The 26,901-nt window shown below is 30.7% G+C and overlaps 1 protein-coding gene across 1 annotated transcript in view; it reads right to left on the bottom strand.

Annotated features, from left to right (window-relative positions):
* LOC100165895 (protein Skeletor, isoforms B/C) overlaps positions 1-25,616 on the bottom strand; it is a 37,997-nt gene extending 12,381 nt beyond the window's left edge. The window contains exons 1-6 of the mRNA XM_003241711.4: positions 25,383-25,616; positions 8,401-8,541; positions 7,599-7,671; positions 7,396-7,504; positions 5,961-6,123; positions 5,005-5,264 (exon numbers count right to left, since the gene is read on the bottom strand). Coding sequence (XP_003241759.1) covers positions 5,005-5,264; positions 5,961-6,123; positions 7,396-7,504; positions 7,599-7,671; positions 8,401-8,541; positions 25,383-25,479 — 843 coding nt within the window. The 5' untranslated portion in view covers positions 25,480-25,616. The remainder of the gene's footprint in view (positions 1-5,004; positions 5,265-5,960; positions 6,124-7,395; positions 7,505-7,598; positions 7,672-8,400; positions 8,542-25,382) is intronic.
* Positions 25,617-26,901: the final 1,285 nt, after the last annotated feature.

Here is a 26,901-nt window from a genome sequence, read left to right as displayed (position 1 = left end):
AAATTCGAGCACAGTTAAAACGAAATCAAATTATTTTCAAATTCGGAATCCTGTAGATTTGATCTACGTTTCTCGGAGTAAAACGGGCAATGGTCGAATGTGGGGTGAATTAAATCGTTTAAGTTTATTCTCAACTTTTGCATATTTTGCTCCGATTATAATGTTCCACCCCCTCCGAATAGTGAAAATATTATGCAAATGTCTAAATCCGTATTATATACCTAATCGTTCTTTTAATACTGTAATCGAACCGATGGACTGATAGTAAATAATACCTACATAGTAGTTGTACCTATATCGGTTTATTATTATTGTATGGGCTGCGTAAGGTAAGATTATATATTGGATTTTTGTGTTACGTTAAATTATAATATATGATTATTATATCGTAGATTCCTATTTACCGACGTCTAAGGGATGGGTTTAAATGTAATAAATATTACTTAAATGGTGGTTTTTTTTTTTGAACATTTAAACTATCGATAACTCATACAATTTAATATTTATACACAAATCACGTGATGTTAAGAGATAAAGCCCAAGGATAAAGTTATTATAACCTAACCTACCTATACGTATAGCATTATAAAATATATTGAATCTATCAAAAATCTATAATTGCTCTATATTTACATATTATAAACATAATATTACCTATATAAATTGGCCTTATAATATTTATCGAGATATTGAGTTCACAATTTTTGAAAGCTTAAATCAATTAAAAGTTAGACGCATAATTGTGTGTATAAAATAATATTTTTATGTTTCAATTTACACCATCTACACTTGGAAGAAAAACCTATAATTAAAAGTATATACACTGAAGTAGTGTAGTTGTTATTAATGTCACGTCTTTGTCGGTGATCAATGATCTCATTAAAAAATATATTTTCATCACGTCATATTTATTAAAAATGTTAAAACGTTGAATTCGAAATTATTACTGTTCCCATTAGTTAAGTGTAATAATATTTGTCATACAAATTGTATTATTTTAAGCAACGTTATTTATTATAATAATTTCTAGCGTTAAATTATTTCGATTTCAGGAGAAATGTATTTCATGTATATTAGTTGCATATTATTATCATATCCAAAATTAAAACTGTACCTAATAGTGTACCGCGAACGTGCAATGTCTAAATATACTAAATAGTTATATTATTTTTTACGATAATAATAAATTAGTGGTTTATAGCGAACGTGTAACATAATGATATGTTATTTGGGTTTGAATTCAGCACTCCAGCGATGTACAATTATAATTATTAATTTTAAATCTCCATTCAGCTAACAACGCTAATATAATATTACCGAACGGTATATGGGCATAGCTGGTTACGTATACATGTACCTAGATTCTTATACACGCGTAATGCTTATAGGTAGGTACATGAATTATGAGCAAGCCGTTTGCATTCCGTCTCGTCCTAATAACGAGTGTAAAGACGCCGGTTGCGATGAACACAAGAAAACACGAGAAAATAAATAGACGCTTGTACCGGTATACAGGCAGAACCCGTGCTAAAGAAATTTTAGAACTTCACATTCTCGTGCAAGTGAAAAAATGTAAGTACCGGTTTCTTCGGTCGCTAATATCCGTATTGCCACAGTTAAAATTCGACAACTGATATTTTATTATAATACCTAGAATAATAATATAATTAATAAAATTGATATATCGGATTTTTTCAGATTTATCGGACTAGTCGTTTAAATATATCTGATGTTTAGAGTACCTAGGTACCTAATATAAAAACGAATACAAATAATAATATCTTATATTCGATTTAACATAGTTTTCATAAAACCTATATTGCAGGGTTATCGAAGTTTCAAACATACATTACAATGATGCAATGCAAGTATAAATATTATGACTAAACGTGTGGATGTGTGATGTGATCGTCAACAATACGCGATAATGATGGATCGTAATAATATTGATATGAAAACATAGATGGTTGGTTACTGTGTCTTATGATTTAATAGCAAAATTCACACCATCTATACAATAATAATTTCCACCATTAACCAATCATGGCTGGTTGCACTCACGATTTAAAATATTTTTAACCATTTTTGTATAATACCAGCTATAACTCGCAATCTTTGCATTAGACAATGATAATAATATTAAAAAATACACTATATGAAATTATTCATCACTTTTAGTTTTTTTGATGCACTGCACATTTCGTATAGGACATCACATTTTATGTAGAAATGTACGTTAGCGGAAACTATATATTATGGGTATAAGTAATAGCGGTGTACTATACAACTGCCAGGCGTAGGATAATGATAAAGTTTCGTATATTATAAAATATTATATATTACAAATCGATTGAATAATTATATTCGTTTCGAAGTTTCATATTGTAGGTAGGTATACACTAATAATAACGCAAAGCATAATGGGTCGATCCCGGACAGGGCGTGCAGAGTTCAAGACCGCAAACGACAAAACACACCGACGTCTATATAATATTATCATATATTATAAGCGCCATGTCCGGTCAGTGTTTGGATTTTTTGTTGCGGCCGGACCGGAAGTTTGGCGTTCGGCCTATACGTGGTGGCCGGCGGTTGATGGACCTGCGCCGTATCCGTGGATTTGCGGGTCGTCGTCGTCTGCTGCTGATGCTGCTGCTGCAGACCCGTTACAGCCGCCGCGGCTTGACCGGTGGCCGTCGGTTTCTGCAACACGGACAACGGAATGTGTTTCGATCAGCGATTGCAATCGCTGCAGCTGCAACGGGCGGTGCAGCGTGGCTCGGCATGAGGAGGAGGAGTAAGAGGATGTGGCGTCGGCGGCGGGAGGGACGTACAATTCACGCGTGTAATTTGGCGAATATTCGTATACGGGAGGATTTATGTATTTTCCGGGTGAGAGGAGATTCATACATATTTTGTACATGGTATTATTATTAGTATATATAGCCATATAGGTTAGGTAGGTACCATATTGTTAAGGTACCTTTGATACATTGTCTTCTGAAAAATATCTGAAAAGCGTTGCAGAATGCAGATAGGTATAGGGGTGTATTGCAGAATGTTTACACCCCAGCGTCTTTAGTTCAAAAAATACTCAAATTTACACTCTTCATACCTATATAATACGTGTATAATTCATACAAGTCATACGAGTATTAATATATCGCGGAACGTAGCAGTGTAGTATAATTTTTCAAAGTTTAAATATTAGAAATTAAATACTGCACCCTATACAATAATTTTGAAAATATAGATGTTTCGTATTTAAGTCCCAAACGTGAATAGTATCTTTTAATCGAATTCAATTTTTTTTCTTGCCTCGCTCATCCCTAATCAAACATCTATATACGTGGAGAATTATGCACTGTAATACTATGTATGCTGTAGGTACATTATTATACAATATCGAGCACGTTTATTATTTTATTACTATGACATCAATCCCCACTATGTAGTCTGTAAGTATGTTAATATATTATGCATGCTCTCGTACATTGTGTGTCACGCTACAGTATGTTTATAGATGGCGCAGATACATCATACAGGGTTTTATATTCCCCGGACTTAACTCACAAATACTAAAATACGATACGATAAATGTAAGTAACTAGGTATATGCGCCATACATAATATAAACAAGTAACAACAATAATTTTAAAATACGTTTGAAATCGTTTTTATATAATATGCTTTATATTTGTATATGTCTTTATAGCTATAATACTTCTGTTCACACTATACGCATCATGCTACTACGACGTAAAAACATTGGACGTATACTTAAAAATAAACCAACGCATCAAATTGAATACTTATTATTGTTTCTGTTTTACTATTTTAAAATTAGAAATGCTACTTTCAACACGTAGTTCAAATAGTATATTATTATATAATATTTCGCTCCGTTAAGATTTTTTTAGACTCGCGGGGTATTATTATGGTTATAAAATTATACGTTGGAATGTTTTAGCTTAGATTTACATTTTGGATTATTCTTGTTATGTATTATAATTTTCATATTATTTAAAATAGGTAATATATTTTTAATAAATAAGTACGATGCTCTGATTCCTTGATTTATGATTGTGGTTTAAATAACCGTTATAATATTATGCTGGGTGATTCACCAAGCATGCTCACTCCATTTTTTTCCCTTTGATAATGAATTTATTTAAATTCTGATTTTGGAATTTTTAACTATACTCAAAGACCATTTTTTAAAATTCTCGAATTAAACTTAAATATCGGTATTAACTTCTGTTTTTAAAATGAAAACCTTCTTTTTACTGTAAATTATTTAGTGGATAATTGTTTTGAAAATGTTGATGTACTTAATTAATTCGAAATTCAAACAAGTAATTTCTCAGTTATTGAATGTCTGCACTAAGGATAATAGTTCTTAAAAATGGTTTTAAAAAATATAAAATAGATATCATATTGGATAACATCGGATTAATATAACAAAACTACTTGTATGGTTTCGATTCTAATACGTTGAAATTTTCAGAAAAATTATTCACTAAATAATTTTTAGTAGACAAGTGTAGTTCTCATATTTTGAAAAACAGAAGTTTGTATCTCCACATCAAACTACTCAAGAAGAATACATTATCTCAAGAATTTGAAAATACGTCGGTATGTATATTTAAACATTTCAAAAACAAGATTTTAAATAATTACTGCATTATAAAAGAAAATAAGGAGGTAAGCATACTTGGTGAGTCACACTGTATAATATAGATACAGCTAGATACGTATGAAATATTTCCATATTTGGTTGGAAAATTCAAAATTGAATAGTAAGTTACAGATAATATGTTGAAAATAAATATTATCAATAGAGCTCACTCTAGTAGGTACGACATAATAAAATATTTACGTGCGTATACTTTAGCATTTTCTTCATCCCTGTGGAGAACGATACCGCACGAATGTTCGCCGAATACACTATTTTCGTGAATTATACAACTACAATAATGATTACGCAATAATTCGTATACTGACCTGTGGTAGTACACCGAGCATTTTCAGCGATGGAGGTACGCTAAGGACTGACGGCACGGACACATGGCCAAAGTCCACCGTAAAAGCCTCGCACCATATTCCGAAGTGACCGATGTCGAATATGGTAAGATCGCCCGGCAAAGTTAGTACGATGGTCTTGCGATCGTACCGACGCAAAGGCACTTCTTTTCCATTCTCGTCCGCCACCCTAATGCCCTGCGGAGTCGGTTTGTCGCCGGCGCCCACCCAGAACTTGGCATCTAAAATTAAATCGTTATGGTCCAAGTTAACTTTTACACACTATATATAATACGCGTGGTATTAATTTGTTTTTATTTTTTTAGCAACATATAATAACATTATATTATGTACTTCAACGGCGAAAACAACTTTTCATAATAGGATCTCATAGTTGGCAACTGATATGCTTTCGAGGAAAAACATTTGGAAATACATTCTTTTTCCTTTCGCCGAGTATTGCAGTACACTTGGATCGTTTCAGTGAAATATACGAAAGCTTAAAATGGCATACAGTTAAAGTCACACAAAAGTAATTTTTTTAAATGTTTAAACAAAAAGCTTAATGCGTGACCGTATAGTATGTGAACTGTTGTATTCCCTTTTTTCTTTGCAGTATAGCAATAATATATGAAATAATGGAAAAAAAAAAGATTAAAATACAGTTTTAAAATGTTAATTCACTTTCTGTGTGAATGAAACATTACACAACCACAATATGGTTCAATATTTAATATTACTAAAATATGAATTAAATCAAAAAGTTTAATAAGGTCATATAAATTAATTCAAATATCTTATAATGAAATTGTCTGAATACTAAAAGCAAACCCATTTATGTCAAGGTAAGAAAAAATTCAAAATCAATAATTATTTTATGTCAATAATAATTAATTGTTACCTATTATTTTTGTTGTAATATGGTTAATTGTCGTTACCTGGTGCTTCGCCATCATAAGAAAATCCCGGTATTAGCAATGTCTGTGCATCAACTACGACGATGTTTTCTGAAGAAACTCCATGAATTCCAGACAAACCGTCGATTTTTTGTGGTTTCGGGTAATCCAGATTTTGAGGGATTTTTACGTCACCAAAATTAACCTTTTAAAATGAAAATATTGAATAAGATTAGTAGTTCGATTACTTCAATAGGCATAAAACCGAAAAATATAATATATAGGCAAGTATTTTTATATGTTTCTAAAACTTGTGCTATGTAGTAAATACTAAATCATTTATAAAACAGCGTGATGCATCGATAAACCAGAAAAGTTTACGATTTATAGACTTCATATACCTATCAATAAAGAGTATATAATGATGATAATAATATTATTGAATAATAATTTTGAACAACCGTATTACAGTGGTCATTAAGTAAGTAATTAATCGTTTATTAGATGGACGCAAATCAATCAAAAGTATATAGAGATTATAAAATTCGAAAATTCGAATATTCGTTATTAAATGCGCTGCTCCGTTAAGTGCTCGTATAATAATTATTTCAGAGTCAGCCGTCGGCGGTGGCCGTCAGAAGGTCGAAGGTAAAACGATTTGTTAACATGTGTGTTGTGCCTTTCTACGCGGCGATACGCACAACGCACTCGACATTAAAAATAGTAAAAAAATAATAATGCACTGTATAGGTACGACATTTTAATTTTGCTTATTACTTTTTCTTTTTTTTTTTCCGTCGTAGGTAACATAATAATATCATAACCGGCTCGTCGTTTGGGCGGTTGTTAAGAGTTGGAACGGTGAATTAAACAAGTGACCGAGAAAGCACCTCACAATTACGGCCGAGTGTTATTTATTTTGTTTTTTTTTTTCGATTTGGTTTCATTAAGACGACTACTAAGGGGGCCTTACACGATATACGCGTATAGCAGTGCTGCACACATACATATCTATATATTATACGCGTATGAGTTAACCGGAGAAAGTGGTCAGGCCCGTCTGCTACCGTTAGGTACTATAATATACGTTTGCATATTATACGCCGAACGGATATGTTTTTATCACGATAATCCGTACCCGTACAGAAATAGTGTGTACGGATAGTACCTATAATATACGAGCGGTTTCTCCGGCAAATGATTTCGATACGAATACCAAACTTACACCGTATAAAATATTATAATGTATAAGTATACATATTATGTGTGTCGTGTGTCGTGTTTTTGTGTGTGTTCGTGTGTGTGATCACGCGTCACTTGGGACACGTGCGAGTATTAATTTGTGTGTAAATGTGCATAATATAAATAAAAAGCTCTTCCTGTGTATAAATTAGTCGTGTAGGTACGCAAAACTGGGCAGACGATGACGACAGACGTGCCGGCCGAACTCGTTATTTCGTCTGTAATATGCACTCACCGAGAAGTCTTCGCACCAAACGTAAAACCACTTGACATCGTGCAGTGTTAAGCCCTCCGGCAGAGTGATTGTCAAGTGTTCATTCCTGTACCGTTTCAGTGGGTTGGTTCTGCGGCAAGAAAAAATAAAAACCCGTACGTAAAAAAGGGTATATTTTTTTCGCGCGTGTAGAAAACGCATATAATAATAATAATAGTGCTTACGATGCTTTCTCGTCACGAATCCTGTACCCGTTGACGCCGGGTTGCTTGCCGTTGGATCCGTAAAAATATGCGGCTGAAAACACGCGTATAACATTATTATGATAAGGTCGTGTGTATACTTTAAAATATTATGATATAAATTGAGATAAATAACAATTATTACATTTCGTAATAATATGTAATAAACATTTTTTAATCTATTTAAATTTTTTAACTTATACTAAAACGAAATTAATTGTTTTATCCATCAACGATACACGCATAGATAATAATATTACGCTGTTGACGACAATCTTTAAAATGTGTTAGCTGATAAATGTATTTTATAGCTGAATAAATAATAATGAAAAATTGCATACTGTATATAATACTTCCGATTATTGACAACGCACCACTTAAAAATGCATTGCTCAAAAATTGAAATTAGCTTGTGCTTTTCAGTCAATATACGTATCCGTCAACATGCATCAGTTAATTTTAAATTAAAAACGATAAACATTATTATAAAATTATAAATGTTAATCCTAAATTCCCCACAAAAAAAAAAATATATATATATATAATATTTGTTCAATTTTAACGTTTTTGTAAGTTAAAATCTCTGTCAAGATTATAATTTAAGTACAGCACTTATTTAAACTTGATTTTATTATCAACATAGATACGTATTTTATACAAGTTGTTTGTTATATGCCCCATATGGGCTAAATTTAGTTTTTAACGCTTTCCGTTATAATTATATCCGAACTCGTTGTGAAATGATGTCAACTATACAGTAAACAATATAAAGTATAATGATTACCTGGTCCCTCTCCGTCGTAAACGAAATTCCTGATGTGCAATGTTCTAGCATCCACAGCATACACGTCTCCACCTAAACCATGATGGTAAGACTTCAAAGGGCCTAGGTATTTTCCGTAATATTCTGCAGCGCTGGTTACAACTGAAATAAAAAAAATTACAATTATACCCACTACCCAGTGAATGTATTTTAATAAACATCGTTTAATTTAAACGAGATTAACTCAGTGTATTCCACATTATCCGAGATTTTCGAAATTTTAAATCAATAACACTTGTGAGAGAATTTATATTGTTCAAATATAACACGCGTGTAGTACATATTATAATTGTTCACAATTTCAGTTTAATATTTTTATCCGATGAATTGTGATTGCTCAAAACCACTTAAATATCCTTAACCGTCAACAGGGTACTGTTAACTTTTTACTAATTTAAAAATAAAAATACCAGTGTAGGTATCTATTTCAATATAAAGCTAGTACTTTTATTGTAGACAACTTTCTGTGAATGTTACAGTTATTTGTATTATTATGTGTACTCATAATGACCGTACAAGCGTATAGTGCACGTGGCGCATTATAATATCTGTCAATGATTATAGTTCAAGGTTTGAATTGCATAATGTTCACAATTAAAGTGAAAGTGTAAAAATTTAGAAAGGAGAGTTTCAATAATGTTCAACTTAGAAATATAAAAAAAAATTTACTTTAAAATGTTGTGGTATTTATATTTGTTACTCATATGTCTAACAAGTTATAACTGCACTTTGAATTCGCGTTGGCTTTGCGCTAGACTATAATATGTGGACGCATTAACACGAATGCGTATAATTGTCGAAAGCTAATTGGAAATGAAAAGCTAACAAACCACTATTATTACACCTATGTACACGTTAGTAAATTATCGTTATTTTTAGGCACTATACATAGAATGGAAGTTTTTTTTTATGAACAAATTTTTTGATGAAACGCAGTGATTTTTAAAAAAACAAATCATACAGTTTCAACTAATAGTTGCAAACAGTTTCAACACTTCAACTAATCAGACGTGTTATATTGGAAATATATAATAAGTATAAAACTTAATGTCTGTAAGTACCTATACATTTTTGAAATAACTTTAAATAACTCGATATTCATTGTGATTTATGAGGTAAGGCAAGTTTGTTTATTTAACTGATTTTTTTTTTTGAGAACAGTTGATTCACGTTTCATAATGTTATCCAAATGAATCGTGTTTGTTCGGACCTTGGTTAGGTATCGAAAAACCCCTTGTCGAAATCAATACGTCATATCGTATTATAATATATATTTAATTGTATCAGCACTTTATTCTTTTTATTGCTGAATATAGTTAACATATTGCAAACGGTCCATTGCAAGAAACAGGTCGCGAGTTAATATTATTGTTTCGGGTCAGGTCACATAAAAAAAAAAGATAATTATTACAAGATCATAATCCGCATACACCGTAGATGGCCCAATAACCTGCATACGTATCATCGTACATTATTCATGTACAGAACGTACACGACGGATACGCATACCTACATACATACATATATACATACATACATACATACATACATACATACATACATACATACATACATACATACATATAGGTACATATATATATACATATATTCATAGGTATAAACATGACGTAGCGTGGATGAACGTGTTTCACTTTGTTCAGTCGGTAGTCACGATAAACAATTATCGCCCACATTTTCAATTAGAGCGGAAGAAAATTTTAATTATCAGTCTCGTGTACCTATGTAGTGTTTTGATATATAACGGATTTCATCGAGACCGCGACAAGGAAATGCGGTAAAAGGTAAAAAATGAAAAAAATTAGGGGTTTGCGTTTATAATAGGTTACTTTGCTGTTGGCGCATAGATTACAATATAATATGGGCGCGTGTGTGCGTGCGGTATAGAAGAGTCGAAGTGCTCTAAAAGGGGCTGCCAGGTATTGTGGGACGAGCGCCAGGAGGGTGGGGGGTAGGCAGCCTCCTCCACGATGCATTTGCGTCGTGGGACTTTTACGTGTCACCTCGTACGGAAACGCTTTTGTAGTCCTCGGCAATTTTAATCATGTCAACCTAGCATATAGAATAGAGAGGAAAATCTGTTGACCTGTAAAGTACCCGATTGACTTTTCTATTACACACACACACACACACACACACACACACACACACACACACACACACCACACTGCAGTTCCTTATTTCTAAAGAAACTTCACACTTTTTTTTACGGATCGTATATATCGTACCTTCGTTTGGTTGATCGTATTCAATCCGATTATTTATATATCGAATGGGTCACAGTCGTGAGGGTTACCAAGGAAGTGCCTCGAGTTTTTTTCTCCATCCGGCGACCAAGTTGCCACTTTTTATGTAGATACGATAGTAGGACGAATATTTTAATCGTTTTAATTGAAAATCGATCCAGGTCCAAGATATGTTTGCACGAATAACATCGAAAGATGAATAGTTTTACGTACTTTACTTTTATCTTTATACTATGTCCATTGTTTTATTTATTATTGTTATTATTTTTGTTTCATTGTATTATTATATATACCATCGACGATGATGATGATGATAATAATAATAACAGCAAACGGCAGTGAATTGCACAAATTATCATAACAATAGGAGTTTGATTTTATGTATTCTCCATTACATTTGGACGATGCTCGAAATATTAGTAGAAAGTCGACTCGCGGGCGCCCGAATAAGGATAGGTAGGTACTTTTTGTAAACGACAGATTCGTGTACACCCCATATGCACACGATGTATTTTGAACAAAAGCTGTATCGATAAAGCTGGAATAGAACGATCCCAAACTTGGGCATCATCGTCATATTGTATCCCAATATGATTTTGAATAAATTTCAAATCGAAATCGAATTTCAATTCTTTTTTTATTGTGATGGCTATTGTATTTACCCGGTCAAAACGTTCACAATGCAATTAGTAAGTCATGGCGTTCTACTGTAATATTATGTATATTTTATATCAACAAATAACGAAACATAAACGTTATTGTTGAAAAAATCGGTTTGTATTAATTATACACGTATTGCATTATCCAATTTAATTATGTATTTATGTAACATGGTAATGATAATAACTACTCTGATACGGTTTACATTTTGAAGTGGAAAAATAATAATAATAATTTGTAATGATTATTCAATTTTATGCAAAAACAAATTGTAGGTACATGGTATTATTACTCTTAGCACGCAAACAGTATAATCATGTAGTTTTGTTATTCAATTTAAGACCTCCCAAATTAAGACTATTTAGAGCAACTATAATCCATATTGATAATTCATTCTTTCAGAAAAATACTTTTTTAGAGAACTTGAACTCAAGGTATAAATCACATTGTCGATAGAAAATCCAAAATTAACATCTTTAAAAATGTTTAACAATAAATAAGTCACATATCGCATAACACATATTATAATAATATTATCAAAAAGTTTTGTATAGTATTACCATGTAGCTTGTAGATATTAGAAAAATATAGGTAGGAAGAATATACTAAGAATTTATTATTTTCTGGTACCTTAACATAATATAGTATTGGTTATTGATTACTCGTGAATCATACGTGAACCACGCGTAGAAATATTATAATAAATATTATATTTGGCCGACATTATCTGTAATCATTGTGGTTTTAGGTGTGGATTTTTGGTTTTTGTATTATTAATGTAATATAATTATGATAATGATAATATAGAATCGATCGAAAATCAAAAGCGCAAACATGACATTAAGATATAATATTCAACGACCAGTCTAAATCGTTACCGTTATAGTGTTGACTCTGTATCAGGTTAAGACCATGAGCACTATTATATGTCCAAACATATTATATTATAATACCTACCATTAGCTTTAAAGACATATATATTTTAAACGACGTCTCATCTCGCCGAAGGTCGTTTGCAGAAACTCTGAACACATTTTAGATGATCGATTCGCGCGTGTAATATAATACAGATTGTACCAGCGAATTCAATCCTTTGGCATTTGCGATGGCTTCGCAATATTTGGAACGACGAAAGTTTTTCCACTTCCAATGGGAACACACGCGTCGATCACGGTGAATATTTTTTTGTCGCCGTTCGATATATAATATTAATATGACTGCCAAGGACGACGGCGACGGTGAACGGGATATTTTATGACTTTTTTTTTGTTATTAAATACAGAGTATCGTAATAATAATATGGTCCGGTGACAGCAGTCGCTCGTATAAGTTTCGAAAGTGCGAGGGCGATTAAATATGAAAAAAAAAAACAGTTTCTTTCCGATAATGATTTCATTATCGCATGTGAAGGTGTGTGTGTGTGTGCTATAATTATATTATAATATGTATATACGTATACTGTAGACAAACCCGTATTATGAAAGGCGTACTCGCTGTGACATCGACAAATGTGTCTACTGCAGTGTACGTCATATTATTATTATTATATTGCAAGAAGGTTTTAAGATCAACCCTATATGACTCCTAACAATAATTTGTTTAAGTAATTTGATGTGTCAGAAAACTAATGCGCAATCTTCAGCGGCCGAACGAGATGAGGTCATGTGCCAAGTTTCATAAGAAATTGGTCGTTGTTCTCATAAGATACGCAGAAAATTCGAGAAAAACTTTTTTGGTAACATAAGAAAGTAATAAGAAGATAATAATATAATATCAACACAGCCCTCCCATACCGCTGTTTTATAATAATAATTTATCACAATACTTAATAATATAATATAATTATTGTGTTCGACAATAAAATCAATAAGCAAAAAACTCGTTCCGAAAAATACAATGAAATTAATATGTCTAAATTACTGCACTATTATATATCACGTTATTCGAAACTTATGAATATTAACTGATAGCTATGAGCTATACTGACGGATTTACCTCATCCGTTTTAACTATCTTGTATTCATTATAGCTAATATAAACAGGCCTGCCGAATACAATAGAAAAATCAGAAGATTTGCAGACCTGCTCGGAGGGGGTCTCGAAAATCAACTGACTTTAGCCACCATCACCAACATAAAAAAATCAATGGATGAAAATTCAGATTCTAACATATAAAAAAAAATTATAAATTTTATAAGTTAAATAATGTATAAACAATTTTATAATTTTATAATTTTGTATAAAATTCTAATTTATGTTTAAATTGTTTACATGTTAGAATCTGAATTTTTATCAGCCGATTTTTTATAATATCATTTAATTATTTCAACTAATTTAGTGTTGGTAGTTGAGGCGCTAAACTGCTAAAGTCAGCTGATTTTTGAGACACCCCCTCTCCCCTCCGAACAGGACTGCTCCGAATAAGTCAATTTTTCTATCGTATTCAGCAGGCCCGATTTTTTTAGGTATAGGTACAAATTTCAAAGAAGCTAAAATGGGTGAGCTAAAAATATATGTAGCTCCCTGCCTATGATAAGTATGTGTGTTTTCCTCCTAATTTATTAGAAAAAAAACTCAATCATACAATTATAATAAAAATGTTGTTATTTTCTATCATTTTTTTTTCGGAATGTCGATAAAACAACTAATTATCTTCAAATATCCATTCTGAAATTCTTTTCAATATCAAAAACAATATAATATTTGAATTATAATATTATGGACTATTTTAAGTGATTGCGGAACTTAGTCACCACTGTCTGACGTCTGCGTCTCAACCACTATAAGTAAATAAGAAAAAGTGTTGGCTGTAGTCAATGTTAGTTTCTTCCAAAATATAGAATTTCATTTATGATCGAAAGACAATTTTGTCGCGTGACTTTAGGTGTGTTTGGTCGAGTTTATAAAATTATTGAAACGTAAATCATGTCAAAATGGACGTATTTCTTCAATTCGTCTACCTATCTACGTGCAATTGATCATTTCTTTGAAAGTTCGAACCCATTTCATTTTTTGAACGCATTTGTCATATAATAATATGTCATCTACAGTTTATTTTGACTTATTAGTTATTTTTTTTATTTATGTCATAACATGTTTTGGTTCTATCATTGATTAAGTATACAATGAAAAAATAATGATTTTATATTTGTATTGCCAATATGAATAGGTAGTTATGAATGTAATTTAAAACTAAAAATACATATACTTGTAAAAAAAGTCTATAGTTTAATCGTTTTTTTTTTTTTTATAAAACCATACTCGTACAGTCGTACCTCTACGGCTCTACAGTTATTATTTAGGTATTACAAAGTTAAATAAAATATTAAATCATAATTCATAATACAGTTTCCATAGTGTATATTTTATAAAAAATAAATCCACATATAGTTACGTGGTAAAAATTAATGTTAATCATATTTATGATCTTATAATCCTGTAGATTTAAAATATTAAAATTGTTTGATAAAGTCCAATGATGCTATTTAAATATTTAATAACATACATTTAATAATGAAGTACTGTTAACTCTTCTTTTATTAGTATTTATTGTTTGAACAACAATTAAAATAATATGATATAATATGCAATTAATATTTCGTGGTACCTATATATATATGTAAAATATTTTTAAAACTTACAAAAGTGCCTTTAATACAAATTTAATTAAATCAACCTGTAGTTTGTCAACTTTTTGTGTTCACAGAAAATAGAAAGAAGTGCTATGTAATTTAAATGTAAATATATAGGATTTAATTTTAGAAAAAATATTATTTTGTTTTATTTTAATTAAATACAAACATTATAATCGTACAACAGTGGACTATTCATAATAAGAAAAATATAATTTTGAACCCAAAAGTAAAAATTTCAATAATTTAGAAACACGTAATTATCACATATTTAGCTGTTAATTATTATTATTATTTTTTTTTTTTTTATCATACTATAGTGATTTTAAGCACGGCTCTTAAATTTTGTAATAAATTCCTACCTACTTAAGATAATACAATTTTACCTGATTTTATTCTTATTTAAACTAGGTTTTTTGAATAAAATATGAATAAAATATGAGTATAATAAATTATTATTATTAATATTATTTGATTAAAGCAATTCATATATTTTATGATATACCTTGATTATATTATATTTTAGTAATAATCTATCACTAGGTATAAGGCAGTGGCATGTATCATAAAAAAATTGGTGTTGTTCGAATTATTTTATGTGACCTACCCTTCATAATACTGTCATACCGACCTATAAAATGACTTATTTTTCATCTATCAATACCCACCCATCCATATTTAAGGTGTTGCCTGAGCAACACTTGGACCCCATGTTACACGCTACTGGTATAAGGTAATTTGATCAACAAATCACTTCCAAGCATGTTTAATTAATTTACTTATTTAGATTATATTTATTTAGATAGGTACTGTAATCTACAGAAAAGCCTTTTAAAATAATTATTTTCTTTTTGTAAGCGGTTTAAGTAATTTTTTTAATAAACCAAGATAGACCATAGTAAATCGTATTGATGGATGCTAAGTAATACTTCTGTGATTGGAAACTTTACATAATGCTTCTTGTCATATTATATGTTCTAATTTGCAGATCGTCTTAATTATAAGCTCTTATAGTTTATGAACATTTTGTAATTATTTTTTTTTATTCATTGTATGAAATTAAATATAAGCAATTTCATACGTTATGAGTAATTATTTTTAAATAGTTAATTAAATTGCTACCATGTTGAATAATTTTATAAAAAATACATTCGCCACATTATTTAACATTATAAATACATTTTGTACTTGAGCAGAAAATATATTATCAGTATTAAGTGTACCTTCATTACCTGATATAATATACTGTGTCAAATGACAATATTATAATATTGTCGGTTGTATCGTCATATTATAGTCACTATTTTCACTTAACAACTATATAGTTACATGACTTAAATCATCAAAGTTCCCTCTGTGGAGGTTTTTTTTTTTAATTGTAATTATAAATTATAACGTTCTAGACTTTCGGGATTACTTTAAACGACCCTATCTTTATTTTTAACCATAATGGATCTGTTCATAATACTGTGTATACATTGGATTATTTCGGCTATCCAAACGTAAATTAATACCAGTATTTTATCTTCAACGTTTAAAAACTAAGCACCAGCAAAACCTGTCAAGACAGTTAAAAGTTCATTCGTATAATATTGCAGTACATGGACACAGACAGGTTTCGATAGAGCTAAAAAACCATAATCGTCATAACATATTCTAAAAGTAAATACATTTTGTCCAATACAAATTAAAACATTTATACATTTCTAACAAACTCCTCTTAATCAACCCTATAATTATTCAATTGTTGCGAATAATTTTGTGTTGACTGTTGTTTATTATATTATCATTATGTATCGCGTAGTATACTGTGAATATAAGTGCGTTCTATTTTTTTGAAAAGTTATAGGTATGTGTTATCTGTAATCATCGCGAAACACTAAAATAAATACATTCGTAAACCGGATTCTGACTACGTTAGAAAATTGTTATTTTCGACGGATGGAAAGTGCAGTTCCTACAGTATTCGGCTGCTGTTTGAAACGAATCTTAGGTCTTCGCCTGATCGAAAAACTTCACCAACCGGCTATATCATTATTGTAGAACTTATGTCTTATATATTATTATTATATATTTACAGTACCATATGTGAATTTGATATCAATCGATAACCGCGATATCGGAGCGGGAGTGTAAAACCGTGTCCGCTATTGAGGGATGTTGGAAAATAAAGATTTCACTTCATCGAGGTACCGATATGATATTTTATGTGTAAAAGTCAGATACATTCGTTACTGCGATTGTAATGTTTTGTCACGATACAATTATTATTATTTCTGCCCAATTAATAATATAACTGTAACAGAACTTTGTGCAATTTCTAACGATCAAGTCCGTTCCAAAAATGTATTCGCCTATACCATCGACAGAGGGCGATTACGATCTGGGACAAATACAGCACATAACCGAGGCAATAACATTTAATACGGTCTTAAATCCGTTTAGGCCATTAAGTGGTACCGTCGCGCGCGTACTAATGTCGTCGTTACAGTGTGTTCTCCTCTCTCTCTCTCTTTCATTAAACGGCAAAATATTTATGTTTTACGTATTATTATTGTTATTATTACCGCACTATACGTGCGCAACACACGTCATAATAACACGACAATAATATCATAATATCGTAATAATATTATGCACGTCCGTGTCAAGGTATCGGTGACTGTTATAAATTTCACTCGCCCGCGTTATCCGGCGACCGCGGTGTCTGGATCGCTCTCGGTTTGACTAATTTATATTTTGGTTTCGGCAAGACGGGTCGTGTTGCGGTCAAAAGCGGTTCGGTGCGCCGTAGTGTCCGATGGTAGTAATTAATAACTGGACCGACTGATAAATCATCGGCCGACCCTCAATTTGCGCGCGAATGCTTCTGGAAAACCACTGTATATCGGCGGCATAAAAAACAATTAAAAAAAAAAAAGACCGAAAAAACAACGTATAAAATATATTATAGTGTGTCTGTGTCTGTGTGTGTGCATATTAATATACATGCCATATGCGTACACGTACGCGGTCATCATCGTTGCCAATTATTCCTCTCCGTCCGGATGTATATTTTCCGCTAGTCTGTCCGGCGGCGACAGTAGCAGTTTTATTTTTAATATATTATTATGTATGATATTTACTTTATCCTCCCTCGTTTTTTTTTTTAAATTTTTATTAGTCCCCCGCGTTTTATGGTTATTTATATCTATGTATGTCCGAGGTAGGTAACTATTAAATTCTATACTATTATAATATAATTATCACGTGTGTGTACCCACCTAGCTATATGCGATACTCGTGCGCACACTTATCCACGTATCACGTATTTATATTATATTATTATATATATGCACCCTCGAAAATTGGCCGGCATTTTACTCGAAAAGTCGGAACGCACATAATATCATTATATTGATTTTGTTATAAGCTCCTTGTACGTTTTAGGCACCGTAATATCCTTTAATCTTATTACTCGATAATTACATTATATACGTACTGTGATGCTTAAGTGTGGTTATTATATTATTTTAGAAATGTTCATACCGTAGTTTGTACCGGTGTACTATGGTAATAGAATTGCATAGTATAACAAGCCACATCATATGTTAAAGTACAATTTCCTTTATAGTGTAGTAAGCTTTAAAGTTTTATAAACATTTTAAATTAGGTCACTCCTACACACTATTTTCAAATCTACTAAAAAAACAAATTTACCATATTATGATTGAGGTATACTAATTTAGGTATTAATATTAATTCTAATGTCACATTTTTTTTAAAAATTATATTAATAATTTACAAGTGTGTTTGTAATTATCTAATTATTGTATTTAATCAGTTGTTAATATCAAAAATTATTAATTATATTAAAAAAAATATAATTTAAAAACCTTTGTAGTATTTTTAATTGAATAATAGATATGTCAAGATATTACAAATTATTTAATAAGCATTTGTAATGGAAGTACTCAATAGGTTTGATAAATAATATATAAAATAATAAAATGTTATTTTTTCTTTAAAAATTATAAATAATAATAATATATTATATTATAACACTACCTTACTTTCGTGGAACGCGAAAAACTAAAAAGTATTTTGTAATAATTTTTTTACTAAAATTCTTTTGGGTATATTTCATGTTTTATTGTAGTATAGCTTAAACAATTATAATTACTATCTAATTTAAATATGTATCATTGGTTTATTTTATTATTATGTAAATTATAGAAATAAGAAGAGTTTAAATTAAATATAATTTCAAAAACCTACTTATGTGTACAACTGCGTTGTGTAAACAAACAAGTGTCTCAGAGAAATCACCTAAGTATTCTTATTTACACATGGTGAAGATGGTTAAGAAGTTTACTCAGTTTAATTTCACAATCAATATTAATTTTATTCAGCTTGGCTAATATTGTAGTATTCTAGGTTAATTAATTCTGTATGGTTGGCAAATTAAAACTAGAAATTCAGATTAATATTTATTTTTATTACAATGTTGAATTATAATAGGTTTCAAAATAATGAATTATTGAAATGGTACATTAGATCTATACTTTTGAGGGAAGAAAATAGTTAACGAGGTTTTTGTATGAGTATTTAAATAAAAATCTTATTATATTTTTTACTATAATAATAAATATCAAACAGCACTTTTAGTCAAATAATGATAAGTTAAGCTAATGAAATAATATTTTTTGTGTACACTAATTATAATATTAATATTAAAAAAAATTATGTAATGATTTACATCATTTTTTTGTAATTATTTACATGGAAAATAGGTACTACTTATTCCTCAGATATATTCCAAAAATAAAACTAATAATATGGTCCACGAATAATAATACAAACAAAAATAATTGGTTTTCAATATTATATCATTTTTATTAACTTTTTATTACTTATTCAGAAGATGTTGTTTTATCGATAGTCGTTTTTTTTTAGAAAACTTTCTGGAAATTTCTGGGAGTTGTACTTACATTGTGTATTTAAAACTTTTATGTATCCACTGAGGTAAGATATCTTCCCAGTTAATAAAGAGCATACAAAAGTTGTAAACTATAGGTACCTATTGTTTTCATAATGTACCTAATTAATGAAATATTATAATCTTCAATTTCTAGTTAATTTTTTACTTAAATTGCACAAATAATTTTCCAAAACTATTTTTATTTATAACATAGTCACACATGATGAATACATGGCACACATAATAATTTTAAAATATATAATTTCATTTACAGCGTAATTGAATATGTTGGTTTATATTTTTTCATGCATAAAAATACTTATCACTAATATGTACTTTTAAATTTAAATGTCTTCAGACAAGAGAGTAAGTGAGAAATAATTTTTATTCTAGATTGCTCTAGAGAAACTTGTTATTAGTTTTTGAAATTAATTTCTGTACGCAAAATATAACTTTCGACTTGTGGATAATATATATTGTTTATCCATTCCATATTTTTTTTAGTACAAATACCACATTAAAACAGCCCACTAGTCGATTTTGCATGTAGAAATGAAGTATTGAATATTGAGGTTTATGTATTTAGAAATATTTAAATGCATAATATAAAATATATTTTGCTATTCTGGTTTTTTTTGTGTAAATCTGAAATGACCTAAATATATAATATAATTTACGTGAAATTAAACATTTTACTTTTAAATTTCTTTAATAATTGTTGTTGAATTATAATAATACCACTCATCTATTATCATTTTAAATATTTTAGGATTATCAGGTAAGTATGCTATACTTTAGTCTTGTCCGTACACTTTGTTACTATTCATTAAGAAAACATTTTAAGCGCAATAAGTATCAGCAGTGTAATATTTAGACCCACTATTATTTGGCTTCAATGATAATAATTATACTTATAAGACTTTAAAATTATGCAATTTTGTAATTCAACGGAATAATATTCAAATAATATATATATTCATACGAATCGAAATATTTATAAATATAAAATCACTCGAAAAATAATAAACGTTTAAATAAAACCAAATAGATGATATATCTATGCTAAAATATACGTATATTATACGTCATATTATTATGACGTAGACGATGTAGTTATTAAAATCATAAGGTCTACATAATATCGTTTTAAAATATAATTAACATTTAACATAACGGTATCCCTCTGCAGTAGGTCGTAGGTACCTACCTACACTCGGCTCGTTATTTTCGAAATTATACCTAAACGATTTTATAAGCGAAATAAATAATTGACGCGATGATTTACTCTCGTATATATTCCCCACATTATTATACACACGCACACACCGGACGACGACAAACTTATAGTTTTCCAAGTGAATTCGAAACTATGGTCAAGTCTTTTCGGCCACATCAAAGGTCCCACAGGGATCCAACTTTACCGTGAGAATCACTCGTATATATACATTATAACGTACCTATATATTATGCACGTCGTTGCAGGAGGATGCGGCGGCGGCGGCGGCGGCGTTATGGTGAATAGATGGAACGCCGCGATATACCGTGGTTCGGTATTATAATATATACCTACGCAAAGTTTTCGAACCAAAACCTCTGACGGTGCAAGCGCACCGCTGGTGGTATATATGCGTATTAATTTATATAGTTTTCACCAGCGTTGCAGTGCGGATCTTCTATTTAATTATACGCCGCGTGCGCGCCACTGCACCAGTGGCGACGACGAACGCACCGGAGCAATTAGTTACGGCGGGATAACTTGCGCTGTCTCTCCTCGAAATCTCAACTCCTCCCCAATCATCTTAGGCGTCGCCCGAGTCCGTATATCGTCTTAATTTGTCAATACGGTAGTAGGTATATAATATCATTGCGACCGTATCCGACACACATATACGTAGGCAGGGCATGTACTCCTCATTACTCGTAAATTGTTCGGCTCTCGACATTAATATCATTACAATTTGTGATTTATGCGAATAGTTATTAATTTATTATTGCGCTGTACCGTCATAATATATGATACGGCGTATTAGATATTTCGTAATTTACTTACTGCAGCGGCATTTCTCGCCTATAGAAATCGAATTCTATTCGCGCGTATGCAGGGTATGATTATTATTATAGTATGTTCGTTACATACCGGGTAATTCGTTTAACACGAGACACTATCGTCATTTCGAAAACTATAAATATTTTTCTTTACATAATTTTAAGTAGTTAAAAATCAACGTTTCTATATCGTTATTATTATTTTTTTACTTTTTTTTCAATATCAACATGCATGTTTAATTCCATATTCCAAGATAGAATATCTTTCGGATTATTTTTATGTATAAGAACTGAATTTTGGATGAGTAGTTTAAATAAGTTATAAGTATTTAAAGTCTTAATGAACGGAGTGGAGTGGTAGGTAAGTAGGTACTCCGCAAAATGTTGGTCCACTACTCGGCTCATCTAAACTATATAAATATTTATAATTAATAAACTACTTGTCCAAAATTTATTTTTAATAGATCGAAATATTCTGATTTGAAATATGAAATTAACAATGTATGTCAAAAGAGTTAAATACTTATGAAATATTTTTAAAAAATTTAGATTTTTCTGATAAAGAATAATTCTGGGTTGCATAAACAATTTATTACATTTAATGGTTCACTTATAATTTAATGGACCAATCACGGGCCACTAAATCTTGTTTAAGGGACCATTAGTTCACTATTGATTTATTAAATGTTTTGTGCAATCCGGCATAAGTGTCTTACGTTAAATGGATCATCTCGTATGTATGATATAGTAGATAGGTCATAGGTAGGTAGTAGGTACGTATGTTTTGCATAATTATTCTTCCTGGTGGGTTCATGTAACTGGGCCCGTCGTGGTTCCACTGCTATCTGATAAAAAATTATCCTAAAAGCGCGTTTATGATAATTTATTTGTCGGCCACCCAAAGGGGACACCATTAGTACCACCTCCGAGTATACAAATGAGTGCACTAACGACTGGTCCGAGTCTTCTGTCGTTGTTATATTTTCTTCATTCGTATGTGCTCTTGTCCCATGATAGCCATTTTAATTGTCGGTCGTGCAGTGTTGCATAACGCCTGACTAATTCACCAAACCATTATTATACTCATATATGCACATGTAGGAGTTTTAAATGTATATTTTATAATACTGTGGCGATTTTCACAATAAATTCGACTTCGTTTCGTACCTATATACTTTACAAAGTGGATCGACAGGTTTCTGAGTGTATAATAATATAATATTATATACCTATTATCTATACTTGTATAAGATTTGATAAACACATATATCACACATGCATATATAATTTGATCCGTTTAATCGAGTTTAACCTGACTGTAGTGTGAGGGAGTGTCACCGCCCCGTCGTAGTATATGTCAGTGATTACTCTTTCATTAGAATTAGAGTATATGGTGGCGCCGACGATGGAAGTTGTAGTGAAAGGCAGTAAATGTGGAAAAGTAAAATCATATTTTATCGCCAACTAACTTGAGCAATAATAGTCACGATGACCTCCGTAGTGTTAACAAAAATAAAAACAAATATGCGATTTCAGCGTCAGGAACAATGGGACCGTTAATAATCATCAAATAAGATATGTCCCTATAGGCATAAAGGGTCAACAACGATCAGTTATTTCAAAATGTAGTTTACCAGCACTCATATAGTTGTGTATACCTGGTCATAACTACGGGATTGGTTAGTTTAATGTGAGTGGCTAACTGACTAAGTACGAGTATGTATGGCTATTATTAACTTTTTATGAAAATTTTAACAATACATATTTTTATATATTTCCAGCTATTGTTTTACCTATAATTTTACCTATTATTATTATCTTTTTAAATTTTATTTTTCCATACGCTCATAGTATAATTATGTAAAATTAATTTACCGATTGACACTATAAAATTTGTATTAACTTGCATTGGTTTAATAAATATTGTTAAGTGTGTTAATCGGTATAGAAATGTAGGTAACCAACCCTCTGAATTCGTTTCGTCTTGTTTTAGAGAATACTGTTGGTTCGTAGAATCTTATTTAGTTATAAACACGGTTGTGGTTGTCTCGTATCAACGATAATAATAATTAGGCCGAACGAATGGGGAAACCATGGGGTTTTGTCTCTATCCGGATGCTGAATTTCAATGAAGAGGTGAAAACCATCCAAGAAAACAAAAACTAAACAAATAAAAAAGAAAAAAAAATCATTTGCTTGAGCTGAACACGCGCGTGACTTTATACCGGTAAATCCGTGTCGTAGTCATTGTTATATTTTTCTTTACCATAGGTATTTCGTATATATTATAATAGACAGGAGTAGATTGTTGGACAATGTGTTGGTATAACACAATAAGTGAATAATATGCTAAAAGACACCTATCCAACGTAATTTCCATATGATAGGCAGCATATAATTTTCTAAAATTTCCTAATTTATGTATTCGCCTATATAAATAACTATTTACATACAAAATATGAGACGTTCAAATAAAAGGAAAAGCAACAATTTTATTATATTATAAATTAAACTTTGTTTCTGAGAATGTGTTCGAGTCATCTGATGTATATTATAGTGGTATTATATTGTCAAATCAAATATTTAAAAATCAATTTATAAAAATGTAATATTAATATCTGATGCAGATTGATAAATGGTTTTTAACAGTTGATACGTCTATAAAGACTAAGTGTACGGAATATTTATCAAAAATTATGATTAAAAGTATAAAAATATAAAAATATATTAAACTCCTTGTGGCTATGATTAAAAATAGTTATATTTATATTATAATAGAAGGGGGGAAAATAAAACACTTTTCGATAAAAGTGTCACAACTTAAACTCGCCCTTTTTTGCAATTTTCTTTAACATGTTTATTAATTTTATAAATTGAAGTAATTTTCTTTTCAAAAGAAACCTTTTTAATACTTCGCAACTATTGTGTTCGAAATATAATGCGTTTATCTGAAAAAGCTGGCTGTCGGGTTTTAAGGAAATTGTTATTTACGCATGTACACCTTTAAAATCTATAACATCATGCATGTTATTTCATAATATTATAATCATATTGGGTTCGAACGAATTTGTGTCAAAAAATAATAATAATTTAAAGTAATAAAATATGGCGTGGTGGGACTCATCGAACACTCATCGGGACACTTTGTCTACATAGTGGTGATGATATTATCAAAAAATCATTACATCTGTAGGAGTATAATATCAAAGTGTATAATGTTGTGACCATCGAGGAGTCGTGTTCGTATCGTGTACCTATGTAGGTACAATAATGTACAATATATTGACATTGTGACCAGACCAACAGAACATTATTGCAAGGTACCAGCTGTGTATAGTAATATTATCAAAGGTAGGTACCGAATGTGAAAATGGGACTTACCGGACGCCAGGCAGAGCAGTGCGACGAACAGCTGGAGCCCTAAGTGACGGTGACGATGAAGGCGGCCCGCGGTAGACACTATGTCGGAGCAACGCATCGTGCTGCTTTGCGCGCGCGTTTCAACAGGTGAACGTGTGCGACACGAGTGAGCACAAGAACGGCAAGTCTTACGGTCGTGTCGGCTAGCCGCGGTGGTTGTGGAAAAGACGGCCCCCAATGGACGACCGGCGGGCCCGGTTATCGCGTCGTCTTCGAGAGTTTCCCCACCAACGGCGGCGGCGGCAGCGGCGAAGAAACAGCGCCGGCGGCATCCAAGTCTGCACCAGCAGCAGCAGCAGCGGCAGTCGAGGTGCGTTGAAGGTATATTAAATGTTTAATGCCGTGGATTGTCGAAATAATAGATACCCACCACCCATGTGGCGTCACGTCGTCACGAACATTAATTAATGTATCAACGATTAAAATATATTGGGCGAAATGTATTCCCGCCCACTCACCCACACGTAAAATTAAGTCCCGCCAATATATAATTTTCTCTTTTTATTATATAAGACAAATATTGATAATATATGATGTTACATTATTACAATATCGATTAACATTAGTGTAACATGTTATTATTATTTATCTTAATAATAATACATATTACAGTCGTATATAGCCGGAGTTAATTGTTACATATACAGGTAAGATATTAATATACAAAATTAATATTATCTAGCATTGCAGCTCTCAACTGAGATAATAATATATTTTATTACTTAACTTATAACTTCCAATAATAAACACCCTACACGTGCAATATTACCTTCCAAGTTCCCCTATTACATACAACAATTATATTATCACTTAAGACACCCGGTGCCGTTGTAATTTTATACATAAAAATACACTTTACAGGAATAATGATCCTGTTCTGTTACCAAATTTGATAATTTTTATTTTAACTAATAGAGGGTAATATTATACAGGCCGCATCAAACTCCGTTTTTAAATATTAAGTGGCAAATAAATATAAAATTTAATTTTCAAACTTTGTAAAATTGTGGACAATTTGAAAAATTTAATACTTAATACCTTTTATTACATATTATATTTAGTCATAGCTCATGCTAATATTATTTACTAAAATATAAATATAATAATATTAACATTTTATGTGCACATGAAAAAAATAGAACTTAGTTTAGATTATAATTTAATTTTAAATTATCGATTCAATGTAAATTAAATGTTTTCTGGTAGGTAGTTAAATTTAAAACATTATACAATTTCATTATTCATGAAACGCTTATAGGACATTCAGAATTTAATATTATTTTTTTAATGTTCTTTAAACTTTTTCTAATAAACAAAACTAAAATATAGCAAACTTAACCAATTCAACATTTTCAAAACAATGTGATATTGTGTTAATAACATAATGTTGTTTAATATACTCGTAGGGTTTTAAATTAAATATAATGAAAAACTTAATGAGCATATTAAGAAAATGTTTAAAATATAATAATGTTGAAAT

Source organism: Acyrthosiphon pisum, chromosome A2 (assembly GCF_005508785.2).
Source record: "Acyrthosiphon pisum isolate AL4f chromosome A2, pea_aphid_22Mar2018_4r6ur, whole genome shotgun sequence".
NCBI classification, from domain to species: Eukaryota; Metazoa; Arthropoda; class Insecta; order Hemiptera; family Aphididae; genus Acyrthosiphon; species Acyrthosiphon pisum.
This window is presented reverse-complemented; position numbering and strand designations above follow the sequence as displayed.